At 42.3% G+C, this 25,368-nt stretch overlaps 1 protein-coding gene across 1 annotated transcript in view; it reads right to left on the reverse strand.

The window, feature by feature from the left end:
* Positions 1 to 1,522: 1,522 nt before the first annotated feature.
* Positions 1,523 to 25,368, reverse strand: part of AASDHPPT (aminoadipate-semialdehyde dehydrogenase-phosphopantetheinyl transferase) — a 28,160-nt gene continuing 4,314 nt past the window's right edge. Inside the window, exons 3-6 of the mRNA XM_083737313.1 lie at positions 10,592 to 10,713; positions 8,345 to 8,506; positions 6,380 to 6,457; positions 1,523 to 3,548 (exon numbers count right to left, since the gene is read on the reverse strand). Coding sequence (XP_083593439.1) covers positions 3,390 to 3,548; positions 6,380 to 6,457; positions 8,345 to 8,506; positions 10,592 to 10,713 — 521 coding nt within the window. The 3' untranslated portion in view covers positions 1,523 to 3,389. The remainder of the gene's footprint in view (positions 3,549 to 6,379; positions 6,458 to 8,344; positions 8,507 to 10,591; positions 10,714 to 25,368) is intronic.

A 25,368-nucleotide genomic window follows, 5' to 3' on the forward strand; every position in this document is an offset into this window, starting at 1 on the left:
CGGAAAGGGGGAGGATGTTAGGATTATGATGGTCCGTTCCACCTTAAAACAAATGTGTGGATTGTTGTGTCACATGTCTGTTTACTTCCAGCACAGCCTGCTGGGAACTTCTGTTGTGTATAGTTTTCTCTTATGCTTTTGTTTGGACATGGAGGGGAGCAGACATGTTTTTCCTTTGTCCTGATGCTCAATAAAATGCTTGTAAATATGCTTACATATGCCTCTGTCCACTCTTGTTGCAAAGAGTTGTTATCTTTGCGGGCTTGCGGGCTCAGTCTCTAAAGGTTTCTGAGGCTTGAGTCGCAGTTTTGATGATGTTCTGAGAACCAGAGTTCGCCTAGCTGCCGGCCGGTGGGCTGGAGCCAGCTGGGGACCTGCCAATTGCCCCCGTCTCCCAGGATGCATCCCAACATCCACATCATGTATCTGATCCTTTTAATTGGAGGTGTCAGGTATAGGACCTGGTCAGACTCTTCCTGCTTAGTATTTGCTCTAACTGCCAGTAGCAGTTGATGCGGTGGAATGTCGCTAGTTTGACTGTAACTTACCTGGATCGGGAAAGATCCAGCTATGTGGATGAACCAGTGGGAGTGCTGGATTGGCTCTGCCAGTGTGTCCACTTAGCCTTGACCAGATAAACTACTTTGATGCCAGTGTTTAGGAGTGCACCTCTACTGCACCAGCTACTGCTGCTTGCTGCATGCACTTCCGCCCAACTCAGGCTTGGCCTTGCCAGAACTGGAGACTTCCACGGTGCCACTTCCAGCCCAGACAAGAGCAGCACTGCCTACAACCTTGAAACAAAACAACTCCAGGGAACCAAATGTTACTGGAGAACATTTTCTCCCCTTGCTTTCATATTTACACCGTATGATTAAAGAATGCATTCTATACATTATGGATAGCTACCTTGAGAGTGCTATTTTCAGTTCACTGAGGCGAAACCTTTGAACAAATGTTGATCATTGTTAAAATGCACCAGGAAAAATACAGTCCATTATAAGCATGTGAGGCTGCACTTTCTGCTCAAGTACTGCATTGCAGAACTATTTTTTTTATTAACCCAGCATCTGTCAGGGGTTCCAATGCAGACAACTCTTGCTATTCATATATCCGAACTTTGAGCAGAACCTGCCTATTCCATTCAAAGTTTATGTATCACCACCATTGTTATCTCCTTGTGTTTATTTCAGCTTCTTAGTGCCACTAGAGACCCCTTATTTTCTTGGTGATCAGTAACATTTTTACCATTGCCATGCACTAAGAATGAAGGTTTACTATCTTTTCCCCGCTTGTTTTCTCATCGTCGGTTTGGTAGCGGCCATGTAGCAACTGAAGATGCAAGAAAATCTTCTACAGCATCTCACATCCACAAGTCATTATGTGTTAATTCTTAAAGTTACAGCATTAATTTCTTTAAACATGAAAATATGGTCTCTTTCATTAACATTTACAGAAATTGTAGCCACCTGTATTAGAATCTATACTACTTCTCTGTCTAAAAAGGAACTTTGGACAGTGATTGGATTAACTGAATTTATTCTGTTCCATGTTTCCGTCATAAAATAATATGGTATGTTAACTTGTTTAATTGGTATGTTATGTTACTTAGTTTGCATAAGGATTATGTTATATCATGTTTGTTTAATTTAGAGTATGCACGGTTGACAAAGCCCGGTTGGGCAAAACAAGGTATTATCCAGGAATCCTTGCCGTGCCATACCTTCAAGTTTTCCATCTGATCCAATATTTACATACAATGAACATTAGAATCCTCAAAACAGCAATACGTGGAACATCATAAGATAAGAATAACATATTGTGGTTATTGCCAATATGCCAGTTTAGGAACCAAATGGACTTTATCTCCTGACCATCCATTGGACTTTAATTTTCTTGATATGTTTGCATGTGATGTGTTGATCTATGGAATTACACTTTGTGAGATATTATATGCTGAATTTTGTTTGAAATAGAAGTTACATAGTCAAAAACAGCCTGTTACATTGTGTGTGTCGTTACCAGGACTGTATTTACGTAACCTAAGGTTTAGTAGTGTTCCACATAAAACCCTTCTGTTAGTTTTGGATCATCCACCCATCACTTAGGTGGTCGTTTCCTTCCCTTTTAAAATTGTAGGGTCTCCACACTTTGTTGTTGTTGTTTAGTCATTTAGTCGTGTCCGGCTCTTTGTGACCCCATGGACCAGAGCACACCAGGCACTTCTGTCTTCCGCTGCCTCCCACAGTTTTGTCAAACTCATGCTGGTAGCTTCAAGAACACTATCTAACCATCTCGTCCTCTGTCGTCCCCTTCTCCTTCTGCCCTCCATCTTTCCCAACATCAGGGTCTTTTCCAGGGAGTCTTCTCTTCTCATGAGGTGGCCAAAGTACTGGAGCCTCAGCTTCACGATCCAGTGAGCACTCAGGGCTCATTTCCTTAAGAATGGATAGGTTTGATCTTCTTGCAGTCCATGGAACTCTCAAGAGTCTCCTTTGTTGGCAAGGTGATGTTTCTTCTTTTTAAGATGCTGTCTAGGTTTGTCATTGATTTTCTCCCAAGAAGCAGGCGTCTTTTAATTTCATGGCTGCTCTCTCCACACTAGCACCACTTTATTCCATTGACCCAAGGCATCTCTTGCCAAATACTCTACATATGCACATTTTAACTTTGCAGACTTACTCACTGCAAGTACTTTAGGAATCAGAAATGGCAAATGGCTTATCAGGAAAATAAACAATAAAGACCTGGTTCACGTTTTACTGGACAAGTGTGCCCCTCCCTTTGGTGGGAGAGTGGCCATGCGCCCTTGTCCTTACCATGACTACACAGGGGCTTCTTAGGTGCTGCTGAATGGATAATTGTTCTGTTTGTATGATTTGTGTCTTCAAATGGTGGTGTAGTGGAGCTACTGCATTAATCAGGTTATTGCATAAAGAGCCACACACGTGAAGTCCTCCTGATAAACATTACACAAGGTACTTGAGGAAAGACAGAAATACACCAACTCTTCCACTATAGGAAAATACTACATTTAAATCAGGATTGATGTAATATTTTTAAAGTCGGCCAACATCATTCCTTTCTTTCCCTCTCTCGATTATATTTGCAGAAATGAAATACAAAGATTCAGCAGCTGATAATAATATGAACTCAGCCAGAGAACAGAAAACCCAACAGTTTTTCCTCTTCTGAATCCAGTCTGCTTGGAAAAGGTCAATGATAAATGTAATCATTTGATACGGAACAGCCAAAAAACTAGAACACAAGGCAATTTTAGCATTTCCACCACCCAGACCACGAAACATACAAATTAACTACTGGAAAGGAGAACAGTGTGTGGCCTTTGTGAGTGCTTTCAGCTTCTCTCCTTGCAAACGCAGCCTCTCTTATCTTGGATTGGAACCCTGGCGTGTTGGCGATTCCTGCTTAGCACAAAAGCTATCCCAGCAGGCAGGGTCTTCAGGTGCAAGAGGCACAGCAGAGGCAACTAAATCATCAAAAGTCAGTGTTGTAAATGTAGTCTGGGTCGCAGCAGAAGAAAGCACCTGAGAAGAAGGGAGGGGAATTCAATTCACAGAAATGCAGATCAGTATTTCCATGATTGAAGAACAAGGTTGTAATTATTTTTCTCTGTTTGTAACATTAAAACACACACACACACACACACACACACCTATTTTACAGATGGGAGAGGCAAAGATAGATCCAATTCTAATTTTGAAAGGCAACCCAGTATGTTCACATTTGAGCACAACCCCAAGGTTCTGGAATCTGAAGGACCAGGGTGAAGGGGATCAGACTTTCCCCATTTTGGTCCATTATCATTTCGTCAGTCTGCTTTGCCCCACATTCTTGCCTGCCTGAAACTGCCACGTGCAGTTTTCTGTACTTTTCGGTACACAACTGTCCATCACTCCATTTTATATGCTGAAGTATGGGAAGCTCCATCAATATTGGCATTCCGCCAGCTCTTGAAGACACACCAGTTTAGACAAGCATTTACTATGTCTGTTTTAACAGATTTAGTTTTATATATTTTAATTATGGATGTTTTAATGTAGTCTTATTTTTGTAACTGGGTTTATTCTTGTTATTTTGCTATTGGCTTTTATTCAGTTGTGGTATTTCTTCTTCGGATGAAAGGCAGTATATTAATTATTTAAATAATAGTATAATAATAATAATAATAATAATAATAATAATAATAATGTATGCACCAATGCATATGCATGCTGATTCAGTGAGAGAGAAGAAAACGGAATCCATGCTGTTGTGTGATCACATCAAGAAATGCCCAAAATAACTGAGAACATTCAGTTGTGTGAGGGAGAAAGCATATGGAAACATTTGTGATTCATGGCTCCCTTTAATAGATTTTGTGAAAAGCAGATATTTATACATTAATTGCTTCAGTTGATTTGATTTGAAATAATTGTTGATTGATTCTGCTTTTGCTCCCCCCCCCCCCCCGGTTCTTTAACCGCTTTAATATTTTCACATTGGCCGAAATCCAATGATGCCCACTTGCTTGTGCAACAGAAATCTGTTTTACATAACAGGACTTCTGGTTTCTCTCTTCCTTGTTCCAGTCCCCCATGCACCACCAAAATCTGCTTTGGGTGCTTCCCCAGCCCTCTGGAGCATATTTTGGAGGCACACGGAGGTAGAAGAGGAAAGAAGCACCCCATTACGTAAGCAGACGCCCACTCGGGCCATGTTGGATCTCACCTTTTCTAGGTTTCTAACCAAATTCTTCTGAAACTTAGTATAATATTTTTATGGTAAAGGGAAAGGTAAAGGGACCCCTGACCATTAGGTCTAGTCGCGGATGACTCTGGGGTTGCAGCGCTCATCTCGCTTTACTGGCCGAGGGAGCCGATGTACAGCTTCCGGGTCATGTGGCCAGCATGACTAAGCCACTTCTGGCGAACCAGAGCAGCGCATGGAAACACCGTTTACCTTCCCGCCAGAGTGGTACCTATTTATCTACTTGCACTTTGACGTGTTTTCAAACTGCTAGGTTGGCAGGAGCAGGGACCGAGGAATGGGAGCTCACCACTTCTTGCGGTGAAGTGATGCTGGTGTCACTCTACAGATGTCTAGCAGGAGGTGGCGTAACCCAGCAGGTCTGGGCAGAGGGACACCTCCTCCCAACCAACCCCACTTGCCCCAGCCTGATGTGAAGGGTGTTTGCATTGTGCTGTTAATAGTAAACACATAAAAAACAACAGAAAAAGGAGACTTAAAAATCGATATCTGATCGGGGAGAACAGGATGCTGGGTTAGAAGGGCCATGTCATGAATGAGCCAGCTCCCAGTGATGGTTTGCAGACAATTGAAGAAATCAGCCAGGAACAGAGAGAGTTAACTGCCAGGCAGAATGAGCATCGGCTAGTGCCAACTCCAAAGTGCCAAAGGTCCGTATAGTTAAAGCTATGGTTTCCCCAGTAGTGATGTATGGAAGTGAGAGCTGGACCATCAAGAAGGCTGATCGCTGAAGAATTGATGCTTTTGAATTATGGTGCTGGAGGAGACTCTTGAGAGTCCCATGGACTGCAAGAAGATCAAACCGATCCATTCTGAAGGAAATCAGCCCTGAGTGCTCACTGGAAGGACAGATCCTGAAGCTGAGGCTCCAATACTTTGGCCACATCAAGAGCAGTTTGTCAAGGAAGCAGTTTGTCAGAATGGGAACAGATTGGAGCTGATCCAATCCCTCCTAAGAGCCAGCTAAGGGGAGGGCTGTTAGACCGTAAACAAAGCAAGCAAAGTGAGAAAGTTCAATATCTTCTGTAACCGGAAGAGATCTTCAGAAGGGTCATCTTGATTGATGATGGCGGAGGCTGTGTTAAGCTCTCCGGAGCTATCTGTTGTTTTGACAGTAAAATCATCCTTTTTAATCAACTACGCTTACTGTGTGATCAAGCCAAGGACTGAACCCACTGGTCTGGTCCATAAGGCTCTCATATTATTGTGAAGCTCCCCCTTCCACCCACCAAAATGAAGGGGGGAGGAAATGTTGCCAGCAAGTTCTTTACTAGCAGCAGCCAGCAGAGAGCCCCACCATGGAGTTTTCTGGTGGCAGAGCGGAGCAGGTCCAGGAACTGTTGGACTGAGCAGCAGATTGGGCTAGATGATCTCCAATATCATATCCCAAGTATTCTACTTTATTCTAGGATCTGAATACAGGTGGACGGTATTTTCTACTCTAGGTTTTTATTAACAGCTGCTTGGAATTGTATTCCAGTCAAGAGTGCTATTGTGTATTTAAAAATTCAACAGCTATTTAGCATAGAGCCATCTCAAGGCAGAAGACAAAATATCACAAAACTACTAACAATTCTGCTTGATACTGAAAATTACCCGAACATCTTACCGCAGCAGGCTTCTCTCCAAACGCTCCTGGTTTCCCCAGAGCAACTGCAACATGGTGACAATCATCTAGCCGTGTTTCCTAGATGGCAAAATGGGGGAAAATGTACCGAATAACTACCAACACCAATAGCAAGCAAATGTAAAGAGAGTAAAAGATTAGATAGTACGGACAGGAAAAACTGCCTACATTTCCCCATTGTTGCTCCATGTTTCAGGAAGTCCGGTGATGTGACAGCCTAGGTAAATTAACCTGTTGGCCTGTCAACCTTCTTATGTAACACTTCCTGTTCCACGTGTGCAATATTGCAAAGGTGGATCTGCTCTAGAGCATATTTGCAGCAAGTAATATTAAGGAAGGGGTGTGGAAACTCCTGTCTAGGGGCAAAATCCACTCCACCAGGCCCCTCTGTCCACAGAAATGAGGTTTTTGGTAGCTGCAAATCTGTCAAGCGGTGCTGAAAAAAGTCACAGCTGTTAATGCATTGTCTTCTACACAACCACAGAAGAGTAGCCTACCCTTTGGTTACCCTTTAACCCTCTTCCACCCCATCATTTGGATTGTCTTTCTCCCTATTTTAAAGGAAACCGAAAACAAAGAAAACAGCAATGGAGCCATTAGTTGTCAGCGCATGACCTACTGGGAGGTCCTAACTCATCAGCTTGAAGACCAGTGCTTTGACAATTTCTACTCTGTTCGCTGTGGGTGGTAAAAAAAGAAGTCTCTTTTTTACCTACTATACTTGATCCCATCCCCCCCCCTTTATACATTATCAAAGCAGAAACTGAGTTCCCTAAAGTGAAGTTAAGAGGTTATTTCTCAGTGACTTAATATTAACATCATTTCCCATTTCGAAAAGCAAACACAGGAGTCTAAATGTTAGTTACTGCCACTATTGGCATGAGGTCTCCCCAGACTGCAGACATTAAAAGCTTTACGGGTGCTCCAACTGGGTGCATTATAAGGTTGTGCGGCATTGCTAGAGGACAAAGCGGGTTTTTTCCTTCTTCTCTGCAAACACCAGCAAATTTCTTTATGAGAGTTCAACAAAGCAACAGCACAATCGCTCCTGAAAGCCATGGGCAAATTTGGCCATTAAAGGCAAAACGTGAATGTTGTTTTGATTGCTCCTTGAGACACAGCACAAATACCAAGCGGGGGGGGGGGGGAGGGGAGGTTTTGGTGGGTGGAGAGGGTGGCACCAAAAAATGCACAAAAAAATCTCCCTGAGGGAGGAAGTTCTGCCTCGAGTCTGCCCTCTGCCCTTAAAATCAATCAGGCACAAACGATGGTCTCCCGCGGGCCAATGGATTTTCGAGGGAGACCCAGAAACACTGTCCATGCAACCGACTGTCAGGAGTTCAGCCTACACTCGAGTAGGACTCTGGCAGAGACACATGCCCAACTGGCATGTTCTCTACCTCTTGGTCAATCGTTCGAGAGCTTCATAAGCTTTCTTCAGCCCATACATCACAGCGACCAATGCCAACAGACATCCGCACACTTAGGGATCTGCAGAGTCTGCGCAGTTTGCGTGATAGACCTCAGTAACACAGCATTTTGGCTAATCTACTTTATTTACATATAAACACACACGGAGCACTGCAACATGGCTCCCTCTCTCTCTAGCATCAGACAGCAAAGAGAAAAAGAACAAAGGACAATAGTCCCACTTCACGGAACACAGTAACACAAACATCCTGTCTTCATCACTTCCCACTCTGTGGAGTCAAAACAAAACAGTCATGCGATAGACAACAATCTCATGACTGCAGTCACGGAGCAGGAATTCTAACACTGACTAGGCAAGCTCCTTTTCTTCTCCTACCCCCGCATCCTCACAAATAGGGATCCCAAGAAAGCAGGGGCTCACGAGTAGGCAATTTAAGCGTTACACCAACATCTTATGGTATTTCAAGACAGTATATAGTATAACTTTAGGGAGAAGTTTGTAGGTTGCAGCCTCACCTCAAAACTCCATTCCTTCTCTTCTTCGCCATCTAAGAGCATAACTGTCTCGTTATACGTTTTCCCCACTTCCAGTTGCAGTGGGGATACATTAAACTCAATCCTCTGAAGGTCAAAACCTATCCCGACACCAATGGCTTTTATAAAGCTCTCTTTTAGCGCCTAAAAGAAAAAATCAAAATGCAGGTGGTCAACCCATGTATGGTTCCAATCACTATATGCAGAGTGGCTTCCTGAATCTCCGCCTAATAGGAACCACAAGACTCTATATTGTGTGTCCCCCACTTACATTTAAAATTCTTCCACACCTATATACGATTAAACCAGGGCCAAATCCCAGGTCTTTTTCTTCTGCCTGTTATGTATAAAGAATTTCCATGGTTATATCTTGCGAGTACAATTGGCAGGAGTAAGCATGGGACAACACAGAAGCCTTCTTGCAGATACCCGAGTTGTCAAAATGCCCACTGCATTAATAAGAACTGGTCATGAAACCTGAAGGTTTTAGCTGATCATTCAATTCATTGATTATCTGTTTATTCTTCCTACAAGTAACTCAAAGTGAAACCAGGTGAAAACGTTCTTCCTCAACCAAACCTAATTAATATTCTACTGCCTTTTAAATGTGTCAGTGGGAAGGGGTGAGTGTGTTATGGTTTTGTTGTCATGTTCTACTTATTTGCTTGTTTTCATCCTGTATTTTATTCTGTGAACCGCCCTGAGATTTTATGATGGATGGCGGTATATAAACCCAATAAATAAATAAATAAATAAATAAATAAGAAGAAGAAGTAATAAGTAAAACAGGGGTTATATGACATCGGAATGGAACCCCAGCCAGAAACCTCAAGACATGGGCCTTTTCTTGGGACGAGAAAGTGCAAGGTGACTTGTAACAGGATTGGGGAATCCAGCTGCCCATCAATTGTTTGGCAGGGAAGAGATGAGAGGGGAATGCTTCAATGTTGTACAAAGCAAATAATTGAAGAATTATTCCTGTCTACAGGAAGAAATGGTGGTTCTGTAATAACATTAAGAGAGACTGTATCCATTCATGGTGCGAGTGTGCAAGGGTGAAGCAATATTGGAGGACGGTGCTAATAGTTATAAATGAAAAAAATAAGGAGATAATAACTGAATAGTTTCTATTATGTCTCCCAAACTATGTGAATCTCCCCCCCTCAGAATTGCAAATAAATCTGGACTCAAGGTACTGTATAATTCAGCCCTGACAAGGATTGTGAATGCTAAAATGTTGAAGAAAAATGTAAGCTGGGTTTGGAAAAGAAGTAATTAGAAAAAGAGGAGAAGAAATGTCAATTATTACATGAACAATCACATTGAAGAAGTGGAGGGATACAGAGGAAAACGGGAAGACTGGAAATTAGCAGAGCAATATGTAAGAAAGGAGGAATAATGGAAGATGGAGGGAATTCATATTCTCTTATTTAATATTTAAAGTAATAATGAGAATTTCAAAAGAGCAGATTAACAAATTATAAAATATTTAATATTTGCTGACAGTTTAATAAGTGGGTATTTGTATGAATAATGTTTGTGTCTTCATTTATGATATGCATGTATTATGACCATTATTGTGAAAAATATTCTATGAAACTTATGTAGTTGATGAAGAAATTTAATAAAGTTAATTAAAAAAATTTTTTTTAAAGAAATACATATGAAAATACATATTTTATCACAAAATAGTATTTTAACTTGGTGGACACATTTCTAAGTGTATTTCATCCTAAAATACTACTTTCGATGCACTTTGGTACATTTTTTAAAGTTGAGATCGGTAATTTAAAATTAGGAGGTGTGTGAAATCTGAAAGAAAAATGGAATCCATGGATGTGTTGGAAGTAGTGAAAAATATGTCATCCCACTAATTAAATATATATTAGGAGATGGTACATAAAGACTGATTGTTAATGATAGCAGCAAATATTGAAATGATGTATGAAATATGATTGTAGTGCATTATAGTATTTAAGATTTGTATTGTGCATTCTATGTTATATATTAACATTATGGCATTTTGTACATTTGATACATTTAAACACAATTGTTTTACAAAACGCAGGCCAAACAAAACCCTCCTCCGATTCCTCTTTGTAGGCTTTCAAAACAAATATATAAACGACTCAATTAAAGTTATTCAAAACGAAGCCACTCAAATATTTGAAGAGGGGCTGGGTTGACTGGACTACGGATGAACGGTTAAAAATAAAAATAGTCAGATACCCAGTGCCTATGAAACATATCCAACTGAAGCCATTCACTGTTCATGGACTTGATTGCTCTCCACTCTTCCTCTGTAAACTGCCGCTTCATAATTCGAAAGAAGTCTGGAATTGAACCACTCCCTGCAATTAGAAAGCAAAATGACTGGGAGAAAAAAGATTGTTTAGGAACTGTGGGGATTATTCTGAACCAGACCACTGGTTCCTTTAGCTCAGTACAGTGGTACCTCGGGTTAAGAACTTAATTCGTTCTGGAGGTCCGTTCTTAACCTGAAACTGTTCTTAACCTGAGGTACCACTTTAGCTAATGGGGCCTCCCGCTACCACTGCGCGATTTCTGTTCTCATCTTGAAGCGAAGTTCTTAACCCAAGGTACTATTTCTGGGTTAGTGGAGTCTGTAACCTGAAGCGTCTGTAACCTGAAGCGTCTGTAAAACGAGGAACCACTGTACTGTCTACACAGAGTGGCAGTAGCTGTCCAGGATTTTCTAAAGGGAGACTGTCCCAGCCCTGTCTAGAGATGGCAGGGATCTGGAACAAATTGATATGATATTTGTAAGACAACTGCAAGCCATTATCATCATTAGCAGGCTTATCTGAAGATTTGCAAGATGAAATAGCTACCTACACACACACACACACACACACACACACACACACACAGTGGTACCTCGGGTTAAGTACTTAATTCATTCTGGAGGTCCGTTCTTAACCTGAAACTGTTCTTAACCTGAAGCACCACTTTAGCTAATGGGGCCTCCTGCTGCCGCCGCACCGCCAGAGCACGATTTCTGTTCTAATCTTGAAGCAAAGTTCTTAACCCGAGATACTATTTCTGGGTTAGTCGAGTCTGTAACCTGAAGCGTATGTAACCCGAGGTACCACTGTATATATATAAAATAGTGATGGTGGAGATTGAACCTTCTGTGCTCTGTCCCTCTCTGGCAGCTCGTTGTTTCTCCACGGAGATTGAGGAGAAAAAGACAATTTAAGCCACCATGGCTGCCCTAATGCTGCTAAATTTCAAATCCCATCAGCCCCCCAGCCAGCAAAGCCAACCACCAAAGATGATAGGAGTTGTAATCAAGGGGTAGGCAACCTAAGGCCCAATGGCCGGATTCGGCCCAATCGCCTTCTCAATCTGGCCCATGGACGGTCCAGGAATCAGCATGTTTTTACATGAGTAGAATGTGTCCTTTTATTTAAAATGCATCTCTGGGTTATTTGTGGGGCCTGCCTGGTTTTTTTACATGAGTAGAATGTGTGCTTTCATTTGAAATGCATCTCTGGGTTATTTCTGGGGAATAGGAATTCGTTTATCCCCCCAAAAAAATATAGTCCGAACCCCCACATGGTCTGAGGGACGGTGGACCGGCTCACAGCTGAAAAATGTTACTGACCCCTGTTGTAATCTAATAACATCTGAAAGGTCACAGGTTTCCGACCCTTGTCTTAGGTGAGGAGTTGCAAATTCAGGGAACGGCAACATCAAACATACTGAAGGAATGGGGCAATTCAGAGTATTACACATATGGTCAAATGCACGTTAATCTGGAGAGCCAAGGTCAGTGAGGATGGAATTTTCAACTGAAGCCAGAACTCTTCCTGCTGAGGATTATGGATATACAGTTAGAAAAGGACTATGGAACTTTGTTACAATATATGATTACGGCTGTGAGGCTTTTATATGCACAAAGATGGGAGGGCTCATTATTAGCAACAAAGGAAGAACGGCTGTTAAAACGAATAACTTAGCAGAGGTGGCAAAATTGACACATTCAATTAGAGAAAAGTCATTGTTAACGTTTGTTAAAGATTGGAAACCTCTCGTGGAGTTTTTGCATGAAAAAGAAAAAAGGAATAATGATATTTGGATTAGATGATTGAAGATGTTTGTTTGCAGAAAGTGGCTTTGTTGGGTGTTATATTGGATTGGACAAAGCGATTATCATTTAGATATAGACAAAGGAAGGATTTTAAGTTCTTTATTTTCCTAATTTTATTTTTCTATCTTTCTCTTTTAACCTCTTTTCTACTCTTTTTTCTTTTTCTTTAGCTTTTTCTACTCCTTTGTCCTCCCTTTGTATGGTTGTTGATTTTTTTACGGAATTTAGATCAAAGTCTTACTTCAGATAAAAATGGGAAAAGAAATTTGATATTAACCTTTGAATTTTTCTCTAGAAAGCCTAATAAAACTTATTTTTTTTTAAAAAGGGATTGTGAGAATGGTTTTTTTTTAATTAATGAATTGCTGGTGCACCCTATATAGATCAGTGAGGGGTTTTAACCCTTTGCCTGGTGTTGTGGTCTAATTCTGTGAATGGTGCTTCGAAATGTTTAGCTCTGAAATGTTGCACTATAATACAATGTACAAATTTTCAACTGACCCTCATTTATGTTTCCAGCAGCATTTTTTAACCTTAAGTGCTGCATTCAAACACACTTGGATATGCCTGTTTCAAGTGGGATGGGAAGAGAGACAGAAGGTCATATTTTAAAGGCCCAAATTGATATATAATGCTTTTTCATCCAAGTTGAGACACTTTTAACTGAGAGCTGCAAATGGCGGGCGGGGGGGACGGGGGACGACAACAAAGATAACTTCTTGGAAGTGCTGCAGTGAATGTATGAGCGGTGGCTTTTACAAAAAGCATTTAAGAAGCCTTGATCTCAACTAAAAAGAGATTTCTGTACAAGGATAAATAAAAAGGCCAATAGCCATAAGGTCAAGTGATTTCCCACAAGATCACAGGATGACACATATTCAAAGGGGAATTTATTGCTGATGATATTGTCACCTTTCTTATCCCTAAAAGCCAAAAGATTTCAATAAGGTGTTTCTCTTTCACATAGAAGGCTAAGGCTATCAGCAGTTCTTTTCCCCCTTCAGAAAATAAAATAGCAATTTGGAAGAGGGATGGCTGCCGATGATAATCCATCCTACTTTGACCAGAAAAATACGTTTCACATGTTCCAGCTTTCAGTTTAAGACTTGAGGGGGAAAGTCTTTTGATAAGCAGTTGTGGGACAGAATAAAGACACAGGTGTGTACATACCACAGGGAACAAACCTCCTCTCAGCCAACTTTCTGCTCTATTCAGTACAGTGCCGGATTTATGTATAAGCTAAACAAGCCATAGTTTAGGGCCCCACTCTCTTGCCCCCCCCCAACTCGATGTACATTTCCAAAATATAAGATTAAAAACAAATAAAATAAAACCTAGATACAGCAACAGTGTTTTATGTTGTATAGGCTCCTATTTGTTATGTGCAAATGGCTTCAGATACCTATTAGATGCATAAATTACCATATAGCATACAGTGGTACCTCGGGTTAAGAACTTAATTCGTTCTGGAGATCCGTTGTTAACCTGAAACTGTTCTTAATCTGAGGTACTACTTTAGCTAATGGGGCCTCCCACTGCTGCCACGCCCCTGCTGCACGATTTCTGTTCTCATCCTGAAGCGAAGTTCTTAACCAGAGGTGCTATTTCAGGGTTAGCGGAGTCTATAACCTGAAGCGTATGTAATAATTTATAATAATAATAATAATTTATTATTTATACCCCGCCCATCTGGCTGGGCCTCCCCAGCCACTCTGGGCGGCTTCCATAAAAACCAAAAATACAATAAAATATCACACGTTAAAAACTTCCCTGAACAGGGCTGCCTTAAGATGTCTTCTGAATGTCAGGTAGTTGTTTATCGCTTTGACATCTGCTGGAAGGGCGTTCCACAGGGTGGGCGCCACTACCGAGAAGGCACTCTGCCTGGTTCCCTGTAGCTTTGCTTCTCGCAATGAGGGAACCGCCAGAAGGCCCTTGGCGCTGGACCTCAGCGTCCGGGCAGAATGATGGGGGTGGAGACGCTCCTTCAGGTATACTGGACCGAGGCCGTTTAGGACTTTAAAGGTCAGCACCAACACTTTGAATTGTGCTCGGAAACATACTGGGAGCCAATGTAGGTCTTTCAAGACCGGTGTTATATGGTCTTGGCGGCCGCTCCCAGTCACCAGTCTAGCTGCCGCATTCTGGATTAGTTGTAGTTTCCGAGTCACCTTCAAAGGTAGCCCCACGTAGAGTGCATTGCAGTAGTCCAAGCGGGAGATAACCAGAGCATGCACCACTCTGGCGAGACAGTCCACAGGCAGATAGGGTCTCAGCCTACGTACCAGATGGAGCTGGTAAACAGCTGCCCTGGACACAGATTTGACCTGTGCCTCCATGGACAGCTGTGAGTCCAAAATGACTCCCAGGCTGCGCACCTGGTCCTTCAGGGGCACAGTTACCCCATTCAGGACCAGGGAATCCTCCACACCTGCCCGCCTCCTGTCCCCCAGAAACAGTACTTCTGTCTTGTCAGGATTCAACCTCAATCTGTTAGCCGCCATCCATCCTCCAACCGCCTCCAGACACTCACACAGGACCTTCACTGCCCTCACTGGTTCTGATTTAAAAGAGAGGTAGAGCTGGGTATCATCCGCATACTGATGAACACCCAGCCCAAACCTCCTGATGATCTCTCCCAGCGGCTGCATGTAGATGTTGAAAAGCATGGGGGAGAGGACAGAACCCTGAGGCACCCCACAAGTGAGAGCCCAGGGGTCTGAACACTCATCCCCCACCACCACTTTCTGAACACGGTCCAGGAGGAAGGAGCGGAACCACTGTATGACAGTGCCCCCAGCTCCCAGCCCCTCAAGACGGTCCAGAAGGATGTTATGGTCGATGGTATCAAACGCCGCTGAGAGATCCAGCAGAACTAGGAAACAGCTCTCACCTTTGTCCCTAGCCCGCCGGAGATCATCAACCAGTGCGACCAAGGCAGTTTCAGTCCCATGATGAGGCCTGAATCCCGACTGGAAGGGATCCAAATGGTCCGCTTCTTCCAGGCGTGCCTGGAGTTGTTCGGCAACCGCTCGCTCTATCACCTTGCCCAAGAATGAAAGATTTGAGACTGGGCGATAGTTGGCCATTGTGGCCGCATCTAAAGATGGTTTTTTAAGAAGCGGTTTAATAACCATCTCTTTCAGTGGGTCTGGGAAGGCTCCCTCACGGAGGGAAGCATTCACCACCCCACGAAGCCCATCGCCCAGTCCTTCCCGGCTAGCTTTTATAAGCCAGGATGGGCAAGGATCCAAGAGACAGGTGGTTGGTTACACTCGTCCAAGCAGCCTGTCCACATCCTCGGAGGTAACAGATTGGAATTGATCCCACTCAACTTGACTAGACAGAACTCTAGCACTCTCCCGCCCCGGCCCTGCTCCCACAGTGGAATCTACTTCTTCCCGAATCTGAGCGATTTTATCTGCAAAAAACTTTGCAAAATCATTGAAGGAGAATATGTGGCCCGTACTGGGCCCCGATGTTACAGGTGGTTCCGCTAAATTGTGAACCACCTGAAAAAGTCTCCTGCTGCTGTTTTCTGTAACCTGAAGCATCTGTAACCCAAGGTAGCACTGTATATTCATCACAAAAAAACAGCGACAATCTGTTGGGAAAGGACAGCTGGACTTATAAAGGGCTCAATTACCTTCAGTAGCTTAGGGCCTCATCAAACCTAAATCCGGCCCTGATTCAGTATGTCAGTTTCTTCCAAATTAGACATGCACTCTCCTGGGCAGTGTGTATGGAGGTCCAGGGCTGCCCAGGCGAGAAGACCCCCTCTTGGCCTCACTGGTGTGGTCCAAAGGAAATCAGAACAATACATTTGGCACCAGCTTGGCTGCAGGAGTTGCTGAGAGGGGAGGTATAAGGTGCCATCCAACTGCCTTAGGGATTCCACTCTGGATTTGTGTAGGGTTTAGCCTTTTCTTCTCCTGAAGATATCCCACAAGGCAGAAATTGAGGATGAGAGTTTTCCTCCTCCTAGATGGGCTACCTTCCCAGGTTGATAGGCCCCATCTGTCTCTCACTTTCTTCTACAGCACGTGCAGAAACTGTCTTATTGACCCATTATTGATCTCGTCTGCTCAATCCTCTGGAGAACCTTCACAGGTGCCAGAGTAGGGCACAGAGACACTTTTGGGAACCACAATGGCAGCTCCTGGACTAGATAGCCTCCTCGATTCTATGATAATGTATGCAAATCATGATTATGATGGAACATATTTCTAGACCACACTTCCTCTTGGGTCGCAACCACACAAACACGTTCAGCCAGTAATAAAAACATTCAAAATCTGGATTTAGCTACACCATTTAGCATCATCATCATATGATGATGTCAGGCTTCAGGGAATTGGCTCATCGCCCTCCTTTGGCAGTAAATAAGCAGAACAAAGAGAAAGGAGTCTTTTACCAGTTAGAAATTTTAATGATCACAGCAAGAGAACAAAGAATCCATTTCTAGGAATGAAGGTGCTCCCAATTAAGGGTTCTACCCACTTCCTCCATAGTCTTGTAACATGATCTCACAACCACTGTGCTTTCTGTGCTGCCACCTTATCTGTTCTTCTTGACCTTGAGCTGAGTGGATGAACGCTTTCAAGTGACAGTAAGTCTGTTAACTCTCTCCCAGTTCTCCTCCTAGCTGTTCCCCATCCAGTACTTCCCAGCTTCTGCCTTCTGAACTATGTCCCTCTGCAAACCACTGTTCCAAATCTATACTGTCCTCCTGCTCCTGGGAAGATTCAGGATCCTGAGGTTTCCACCATTCCTCCTCAGTGCAGCCCTCCTCAGCACAGTCCCTGACAGATGATGATGGCAGTATATAACAAGAGATGTTTTACAGAGCAGCAAAGAAAAGTAAAATAAAATCACTGTAAAAATCAGTCATTTCATTTCACAAATGTAAAAGAAAAATGTTGGAAACAGTTGCTGTGAAAATCTAATTTTAGGAAGTATTCAGAAAGAATTTATTTTGGGTCCAGTACTTCTACAACAGAACTTTTGTGCTCTCTTGTTGTCTAGGTAAAGTGTTTGAAGTAAAATGTGTGGAATGAGGTGGACAGAGAAGCAAACAGGAAAGCCGGAATCTTTAGAAATACACCAGAGAATTATCAAGGCAATAGTACACTAAATTAAAATGAATCCATGCTTCCCAATGCATTGGGGTAGCTGGCAAAAATAAATAAAACTAAATAAGAGAAATGAAGATGGAGGCATAATATCAGTTTACTGGAGAAATTACCAAAAGACATATACTCATTATTAAGCAAGGCCTTGTAGATTTCTGGTTTTAGCTTACAAAGCTAAGCATACTGGGAAATTAGTAGCAAGCTCATTATCTGGAAAAAAAGACATCTCTCTCCTTTTTTAAAAAAATAACAGCAATTACAATCCTACCAACTGCATTTAAAGAGAGGGGAATTTAAAAAGCCAACTTCAGAAGCAACCTTTTCCTTTGGAAGGCCAAGTTCTTACCATCTTGCCTTGTTAATGTATCTGATTAACTATATAATACCATGAAATTTTGTAAAAGATTAGAACTTGCAGCAGAAACATGTACCTCTCCAGATGCTGCCTGACTCCAACTCCCATCAACCCCAGTGAGCATGGCCAATGGTCAGGAATAGTGGGAGATGGAGTCCAGCAACATCTAGAAGACCACAGGTTCTCCAAAAGTTCTGCCATCATCCGTTTGAAAGTAAGGATATTGACAATTTTGGCAGATCTTTACATTACAAATGTGATAGATTTTCTTGGAAACAGGATGAGTATTGCAAATATTAATACTGGATGCATAAAAGCTGACTCCTTTTGGAAGCAAAATGGTCCAGGCCCATAATTATTATTCAAAGTTTTACTAGCTAGAACCTCTTCAAAAACAAGTACAAAACAATCAACGATACAGCCGGATAATTCCATAAGGCATATGCATATCCAAGCATAGGTTCTTCATATATATATATATATATATATATATATATATATATATATATAATGTAATTATGATCAGCATAAAAATCAAATCTCTGTTTCTCCCATAACTTCTTTCTTTTGTTATCTGTGGCGTACAGAGAGAGTAACAGGCAACTTCCTTCAAAATGGAGATTTGCAATTGAATACCTTAATCACATGATCTAAGGTTAAACACTCATGTGTAAACCAGCAGAGAACAGCAACAGTTAATGGTCAATCCAACTAAAGCTCAGAGAGAGCTGTCTTGTAGCTTAGTATATACTAAAATGGAATTGTCCAATGTTAAACCCTTTCAGCAATAAACAATCGTTCTCCTTTTCAGTGTGCACTTAAACAATTATACTTCACAGAGAACAAGACTAGATTTCTCTGCCATATTTATTTCCAGAGAAAGCAGTATTTGAACAAAGGAAGATATCCCAAAAATGTGCTTCCTCAAAGCGAGGAATGTCCATTAGGGGCTATTTCAGTATTTCTCAAAGAGTGGCCTGAGACCCACAGGTGGGACTCAGCACCACAGCCTGCCCCTCTGCCCTGCCCCCTAGTGCCAAAATTCTGAACTGCATTCTTTTATAGAGGCAACAGAGTGGGGGAGGGAGGGCAACTTCCCAAGAATAATAAATGCTTTATTTTAATTTCAAATAAAACTTATAAAAAGCTAACACATTTATCTTTGGAGTGTTTTGTTTTTTTTAAAAAAACATATTTATCTGTTATCCTGCAGGTTAGATACAGACTTCTGGGTCACAAAAACCTAGGCATGGGGTACTATTTATAAAATGGGATGAAGTGACAGAAAAAAAATCTTTTCAGCAACTGTGCTGCTAAATATCTCATTAGCAACATAAACGTAATTAATGTTTTATCTGTTATGAATAGATTAAAAAAGCTGTTGTGCAGCTCATACTCCTTATGTTCATAATTGAAAGCAACAATTTCTTATCTCCCCTCAAACAGAGAAGCAACAAACGCTTTTTTTCTTATGTGGGGTGGGGGAATAAGTCAAATATTATCACCATCCAGGGCACTAAATAAAGGCTTTAGATCTCTGAAATGGAGGAATCCTAGGCACATGTACCTGGGAGCAAGACCCAGTGAAACAGCAGAACTTAACTTTCAAGTATTCATGCCCGGGATTTGACTGGGAAGAGAATAATTGGCTGCTAGAATCTTCATGTCTAATTTCCTTCTGAATGAATCGTATCTGAACTTCGCTCCCTCTCTAGAGTGTTCATTTCAGGGAGCAGACAATCCAGCTTTGCGTCAGCAGTTGTAAAATTAGTTTTAACTTATTTTTAATTGATTTCCCCTGGCAAGGGATAGATGATAACTGTTAACTGACGGGGTAGGATAAGCCCTGAGGACGGATGATAACATTAATGTTAATGACGGCTAAAAAATGTTAGGGGGAAAGTGAAGAGTATTTTGAAGGCACCGAGAGAGGGGTGTGCGGTTTCTGGTTTGCTCTAGGCCCACATTTCAGAAGTACATCTTAAAAAAAACACACCCCACAAAAGGTATCTATGTCTCAGGTACTTAGAAAAGGAAATGCCACCCAGGGCATTCCAAGTATCAGTCCTTAGCGTGCAGCTATGAATTCTATAAATCACTGCAGAACCTCTCAGCACATTATTCTTACAGGTAAGGTGGTATTCATGAGCAGTTTTGAGAAGCAATAGGGCATGACTCTGCTATTTCCCCCCTCCCTTTTGACAGGTGTCCTGCAGTATTTCCAAGTGCACAACAGGCAATTCAACAGGCATAGGTTTTCACTACTGCATTCCCATCTTCCCAACGGCAACCATGGGGAAGCTTGAGCCTGAGTTTAACTCTTTCTCTACTCTACTCCCATTGTTTTTATATATAAAAAAACCACATCTCTGCATGGCACCTGTGGAGGCCTCCCTTGAAATCTATACAGTAAAGCACTTTAAGCTCCACCTATGAACAAAAAAAAAATTAAGTTCAGCTGAATATTATCAGGATAATAAGCACTAGTCCGAAACTTTCCACCATGCCACACTTCACAGCTAAAAATAATATTCTGTATGCCCTGCCACTCACAGAAAATAATCTTAATGCAATTATTCCCATAAATGAATGCAAAAAACCAACAACCTGGAAATGTTCTCATGCTGTGACTGAACATACTTCAGCTAGACCTCTGATGGAATATGCTGGTGGGATCATGATGCAAATGGAAATGGAAAAAATAAAAGCAGCAGTAGCCATAGGAAGTAAAATGCTTCAATTGCACCGAAGAGGGACTTATGGAACAATCCTATCTGGCAAGATGGATGGGTTAGGATCCACCTGGGTTATACTGATGAAACTCCCTCATCCTTGGCTGGTATATCTCTCTCATCCTGGCTCAGCCAGGACCTAGCTGGCTGAACTGAGCCCAGAAGATCTTCAATCTTCAGCCAGTGTAAGCATTGAAAGGGGTGGGGGGGGGGTTGCAGCGGGGGCGAGAGCATGGCTGGGGGGAATTAGGCTGGATCCTAAGCCTGGTTCATCTGAGTCACATGACCTGGCAACCTGGTATAAATTAAGCCAGCAAAAAAGGTGGTGTAACTCAAACACAATATTGAAGGCTGGCTTTCTCTCTGCCATGCTTAGGCTGGCTCATCCAGCTGTAGCCTCACTGCTGATCGGAATTTGGCTCTGGTTTATCTTTAAGGTAACGGGACCCTTGACCATTAGGTCCGGTCGTGGCCGACTCTGGGGTTGCGGCGCTCAACTCGCTTTATTGGCCGAGGGAGCCGGCATACAGCTTCCGGGTCATGTGGCCATCATGACTAAGCCGCTTCTGGCAAACACGGAAATGCCGTTTACCTCCCTGCCGGAGTGGTACCTATTTATCTACTTGCACTTTGACATGCTTTTGAACTGCTAGGTGGGCAGGAGCAGGGACTGAGCAACAGCTCACCCCGTCGCGGGGATTTGAACCGCCGACCTTCTGATCAGCAAGTCCTAGGCTCTGTGGTTTTAACCCACAGTGCCACCCGCGTCCCTATCTTTAATCTGGCTTAATTTACACCGGCTTGCATGACGCCAGCTTCCTGTGCTCCTTATGCAAGGCTATTACAACAGTAGCATGCTAGATAAGCAAGCAGTTTGGAGCTGAGTCGAAATTTCTTTCACTCTCTCTCCCCTAGGAAAATACTTTCTGCTTCCATTATCAGCTTTTTCACAGCAGAACCTTTGAAAAGCCCATTAATCAAAAAGTGAGCGGAAATGGCAGCATGCATATTATACAGATGCAGATAACTCTTCTCTGTACATTTAAGCACCAGAAATCCATTTACATTATTTTCTCCACGTTAGTTACTTTTAAGTTGTGTTGGTCTCAATGGAGGCAAGCAGCCCCTTGCTCAACTCTCGCCGCTATTTAGAGGACTCAAATAGTGCTTAACTTGGGATGCGCAGTTGCTTGTGCAACAGAAATCCACAGGGCCTCCAGCTCACCTAACCTTGCAGAGCAGATTTTGAGGTTACCAAAGGCAGCCCCTCCGACAGCATGTAACAGTAATCTGGCAGGGACTAGGACATTAATGATCAGAGCTGGCCTTGGTCATTCATCCCTTTAGACTGCAATCCAAAGTTTTGCAGAAAGGGATACAGTGGTGCCTCGCAAAACGAAAAGAATCCGTTCCACGAGTCTCTTCGTCTTGCGGTTTTTTCGTCTTGCGAAGCGAGCCCATTAGCGGCTTAGTGGATTAGCGCTATTAGCGGCTTGGCGGGCTTAGCGGATCAGCTGATAAGCGGCTTAGCGGATCAGCTGTTAAGCGGCTTAGCGGATCAGCTGTTAAGCGGCTTAGCGGATCAGCTGATAAGCGGCTTAGCGGCTTGGGGAAAAGGGAGGGGAAGGGGGAAAAACCGCAGGAACTCGCAAGACATTTTCTTCTTGCGAAGCAAGCCCATAGGAAATTCATTTTGCGAAGCACCTTCAAAACGGAGAACCCTTTGGTCTAGCGGGTTTTCCGTCTTGCGAGGCATTTGTCTTGCGGGGCACCACTGTATAGTGTTGCATCTGCAGCCGGGACATTCAAGGTGACGCTGGAAGTTGATGGCCGCAGACCATTCAGGAACAATCTCTGCACCATTTTAGCCTGCCTTTTAGAATGCAGTTAAAGCTTATCTTTCCTGGCCGTCTTCCATACCTGCTGATTTTTAAACATTATGAAGCAGCTCTTACTTAGAGGGTTTCACCCAAAAAGTTTACTTTTAATGAATTTTTAGGTTCCTGATTCGATTTCTTATAGCTTTGCATAAGGCAAGGCACTAGATTATCTCCACAGGAGCTTACCAGCACTCTGTAAATAAAAGCAGTTATTGAGTGTTGGCAAGGCATTGAGAACAGTATAGAATCACTGGAAAACTAACATGTTGTATACTTCTCTACCCCCCACCAAAAAGAGATAAGGACAAAACAAAGTAATTAAGGAGCCTAGTCTGAAGAACAGATCTACACTACAAAAATACCTGCTCTATACTAGTTAGATTATCATGGTTTGCCCCAAAGAATCCTGGGAGCTGTAGTGTAGCAAAGGTGCTGAGAATTTTCTGTTAGAGATGTCTATTCGTTCCCTGACAGAGATACAGCTCTTGTAGAAGAGAAAATGGATTGGTTATTATAGCGTTATTTGGGTGCCAAAATGGTTTTCACATATCATGACGAGAATCCCCTTTTTAATGTGGCGGTTTAAACATTGCAGATGGCTTCATCCGCAAGTGCTTAATGTTTTGGAATCTGAATATCGGAACAGATGGAAAGATTTTCCACAGATCAATAGTGCCACCCTGTGGCTGCTCCTAAGATAAAGAAAAATACAAATCCCTTGTAACTCTAGTTTTTGGAACATAAAGCCTCTTTCCTTTCTGGAAGGAAAAACACACACACACACACACACACCGTTCCACAGAATTGGGGGGGGGGGGGTTCAGCCCAGCCTTTCGTTTTCCAGAGAATCATATTCGTATCGTTTGCTTGTTTGTTTACATCAATTGCTTAGCCCAAGGCAGGGTACATACAACTGTATTATAAGAACTTGGTGCTTGAGATTACTTTTCACTGCCATTTCTTTTTTTTCCTCATCTGTCATGTCTTTTTAGATTATAAGCCTGTTGCCAGGGACCATCTTAGTACTGATATTTGCCACACCCCAGCTTTTTCAGCTCAAAGGTGAGGTAGAAATACCTTAAATGGGCAAATAAATACTGTTAGGGACTAAACCCTAGAAATTATAAATGGCAGGATTTTGAATATTTGGAGTACTGAAGGGAAAATTGCAGTCAAGTGGAAAAACACAAGCTAAGCTTCTGTTCCAAGCTAGGGCCTCACCTAGGTTAGAGGTATTAATGTGACAAAAAGTGTTGATGGCCCATCTGAGAGGAATACTGGGCCTAGGCAGACAGAGGTTGCCATGGTGATGGGGTGTGTGTTTGAGGTGACAAGAAAAGAGAGTTTTTAGAGCAAGGTGTGCTGGGAAGAGGAAGGGGGAGAACAAAGACTGGGATCCATCTTGGGCAGGCTGGCTGGGAGAGATGCCTTTGACTCCATGGCTGTGGGGGACCAGCCCCTCTTGAAATGACCATGCTGTAAGACAGGCATCCCCAAACTCAGCCCTCCAGCTGTTTTGGGACTACAACTCCCATTATCCCTAGCTAACAGGACCAGTGGTCAGGGATGATGGGAACTGTAGTCCCAAAACAGCTGGAAGGTGGAGTTTGGGGATGCCTCCTGTAAGATCTGGACTTCCTCCACATAGACTGAAGGTGTGAATATGTGAATAAATCATATTTCTTAAAGCTTCGACATCTCCACCACGTCTTCAATTCTCCAAAGCAGCACAAACCCTGGGTGAGCGCCTGGAACCCACTGCGGGTGGCGCCCAACTTCTGTAACAATACGTACATGCATACATTCAATAAAAACATGTCAAACAAAATTAGAAACATGCCAAAGGTCTCTTTGGCATGTCTAAGTGTTGAATGGTCTCTTTAAATTTGAAGGTTCATTATTGTTCCACAAGATGTGTATTTCTTTAAGGGCCAGAGCAAATAACATGACCTAGTTTTACAGCTGTGAAGCAGTATAGCAGGTGCTGTTAAGTTGTGTTAATTAAGCTGTGTCAGCAATTGGGTATAGTATATAAAGAGCAGCACCTAGCTCTCTCAGTACCCTGGTGGTTGGGTTGGTGGATGGGTCATGCTTATTGATATATTATAATTAATGTAAAAGGAGTTTTTGTTTGTGTTATTAAAACCTAGCTAAAGTTATTTTGTGTTCCTTGTCATGTGTGGTCTCCCCAGTAAGCTCTCTGCAGCGCAACTAATCTGCAAATAGCCAACACTAAGAAGGTGATGGACTATATGGAACTGGCGGAAATGACTGGCAGAATCCGAGACCAGGGAGAAGAGTCGGTGGAAGAAGACTGGAAAAAGTTTAAAGACTATTTACAGAAATACTGTAAAATTAATGAATGTTAGAAAAATGTTGGAATGAAGTTATATGGCTTTAGTAGAAATGTTATAAGGAATTAAGTATAAATAGATTATTAGAGTATTAAGGGAAAAAATAAGGTTAGAATATGTTAAGATAATTATAGGATAGAAAACAGAGGAAGATGGAAAGGAATTGCTGAAACAATTAACACAAGTGGAATACAAAAAGGGAGGTGCGAGGAGGTCGTTGAAATAAGTGAATGAAAGATAAGATATTGAAATTGGTAGATGTGTTTTAAACTGTTTTTGTTTTGTTTTGTTTAATGTGTTAGTGTTATGTAGTGTTTTTGTATTGTATTGTTCATTTTTTTTTGTAGTGTTTAATTTGTTGGAAAAGTAATAAATATTATTTTCAAAAAAAACAACAAAACAAAACACTAAGCAGGGCTGGGTAAGATTCCCTCCTGAA

The sequence above is a fragment of the Podarcis gaigeae genome (genome assembly GCF_964106915.1).
Source record: "Podarcis gaigeae genome assembly, chromosome: 4".
Lineage (NCBI taxonomy): Eukaryota > Metazoa > Chordata > Lepidosauria > Squamata > Lacertidae > Podarcis > Podarcis gaigeae.